At 77.2% G+C, this 1,849-nt stretch overlaps 1 protein-coding gene across 1 annotated transcript; it reads right to left on the reverse strand.

The window, feature by feature from the left end:
• Positions 1 to 4: 4 nt before the first annotated feature.
• INTS5 (integrator complex subunit 5) lies at positions 5 to 1,834 on the reverse strand (the record flags this gene model as incomplete). The annotated part of the gene is made up of 2 exons (XM_035313927.1): positions 5 to 44; positions 219 to 1,834. Coding segments are annotated over 2 exons (1,656 nt in total), but the record flags the coding sequence as incomplete, so codon positions are not given.
• Positions 1,835 to 1,849: the final 15 nt, after the last annotated feature.

The following is a 1,849-nucleotide window of genomic DNA, read 5'->3' on the forward strand; positions in this document are numbered from 1 at the left end:
CGGAGGGCGGGGGGGGGTCTTCGGCGGGGGGGGCGGCCCCGAAAAGCTCGGCGTTGCCCCCCCGCAGGGCCCCCTCCACCAGCAGCTGCAGGGCAGCCCGGGCGGCCGGCGGCGTCGCGCCGCAGAGCTTCTCCAGCAGGCGGGCGGCGTGGGGCAGCGCGGCGGCGGCGGCGGCGGCGTCTTCGTCGTCCCCTCCGTCGTCCTCGTCCTCGGGGGGGGCCGGGGGGTGTCGGCAGCGTCGGCGGAGGAGGAGGAAGAAGTGGTGGACGGCGGCGCGGAGCACGGCGTGGAGCTGAGCCGGGCGCAGGGCGGGGGGCGCGGGGAGGGCGCAGAGCAGAGCGGCGGCGGCGGCGGAGGCGGCGGGGTGGGGGTGAAGGAGGAGCCGGGCCAGCTCCGGGAGGTGTCGGGCCAGGGCCGAGGCCAGCTGAGGAGCCAGGGGGTCTTCTTCGAGGGGGGGGCGACCCCCGCCCCCCGTCAAGGCAGCCAGGTTGCGGAGGAGGCGGGCGAGCTGCGGGGGGGGCAGGGCCCCGGCGTGGAGCTGGCGGACGCAGGCGGAGGCGGCGGCCGAGGGGAGGTCGGCGAGGCTGGGGGCCAGCACGGCGTGGAGCTGGGTGGCCAGGGCCAGCTGCTCGGGGCCCCGGGCTAAGGCCAGGAGGTGGAAGAAGGCGTCGGGGGCTCCGTGGGGGGCGGCGTAGACGGCCAGGAGCCCCAGGAGCTGGTGGAGCCAGAGGCAGCGCTTGCGTTCCAGCCGCAGGGCTTCCAGGCACAGGTCCCGCACGTGGCCCCGCAGCGCCTCCAGGAAGGGGACGGGGCGCTGGGGGGGGTCTCCGGGACCCCCCCCCGCTCCTCCTCCTCCTCCTCCTCCTCCTGCTGCTGCTGCCGTTCCCGTCCCCCCCCGGCCGTGCACCAGCTTCTGGAGGTGGAGGAGGAGGAGGAGGACGAGGCGCTCGCAGGCGTCGCGGACGCCGTCGGGGACCGGGGGGGGGTCGTTTTGGGGGGCTGGCGGGGCCGCGGGGGGGGCGGCGGCGTCGAGGAGGAAGCGGAGGGCGCGGGGGGCGCCGTCGGCCGTCTGGGCCAGCAGCCTCACCAAGCCCCCCGCCAGCCCCTCCAGGTCGTCGCGGGGCAGGGGGGAGAAACGTTGGTGGAGCTGGGCCAGGACGGGGGGGGTGAGGGAATCCACCAGCTCGGCCGAGACGACCCCCAGCAGGGGGGGGGACAGCAGGGCCAGCTGCAGGAGGAAAACCACGGCCCCCCGGGGCTGAGCCGGGGCCAGGCCGGCGTGGAAGAGCCGCAGGAGCTCGCGGCGGACGCCGGCGGCGTGGCCGGAGGCCAAGTGGCCGAGGATGCCCACCACCGAAGCCAGCTTGGGGGGGAGCCGCTTGTCGCCGGGGGACGTCATCAGGGCCATCGTGGTCCCCCCCCCGCCCTCGGAGCAGAAATCTCGCAGGCCGCAGGCGAGGACGCGGCCGATGACGGCGCCGGGGAAGGCGGCGGCCACGTGGGCCACGACCCAGTCGAAGTGGGGGGAGTGCTGGACCGAGGTGTCGAGCAAGACGTCGACGCAGGCGTCCGGGCAGGTGGCCACCAGGGAAGCCAAGCACTGGCCGTAGATGTCCAGGAGGGTGCGGGTGGTCTCGCAGGAGGTCCAGAGCTGCAGGAGGTCGTTGAGCCCCCCCCTGGGGGGGGGGGACGAGGCCGGGGGGGGGTACTTGCTGCTGAGGCGGCCCAGGAGGTCGACGGCCCACGAGGCCACGGCGGGGGCCCAGGCGGCGGGCTTGGAGCGGACGAGGGAGGCGAGGAGGCGGCGGGTCTCGCGGATGACCTCGGTCAGAGCCCCCCGGGGGGGGGG

This window comes from Oxyura jamaicensis, unplaced genomic scaffold, assembly GCF_011077185.1.
Source record: "Oxyura jamaicensis isolate SHBP4307 breed ruddy duck unplaced genomic scaffold, BPBGC_Ojam_1.0 oxyUn_random_OJ69683, whole genome shotgun sequence".
In the NCBI taxonomy this organism is placed as follows: Eukaryota; Metazoa; Chordata; class Aves; order Anseriformes; family Anatidae; genus Oxyura; species Oxyura jamaicensis.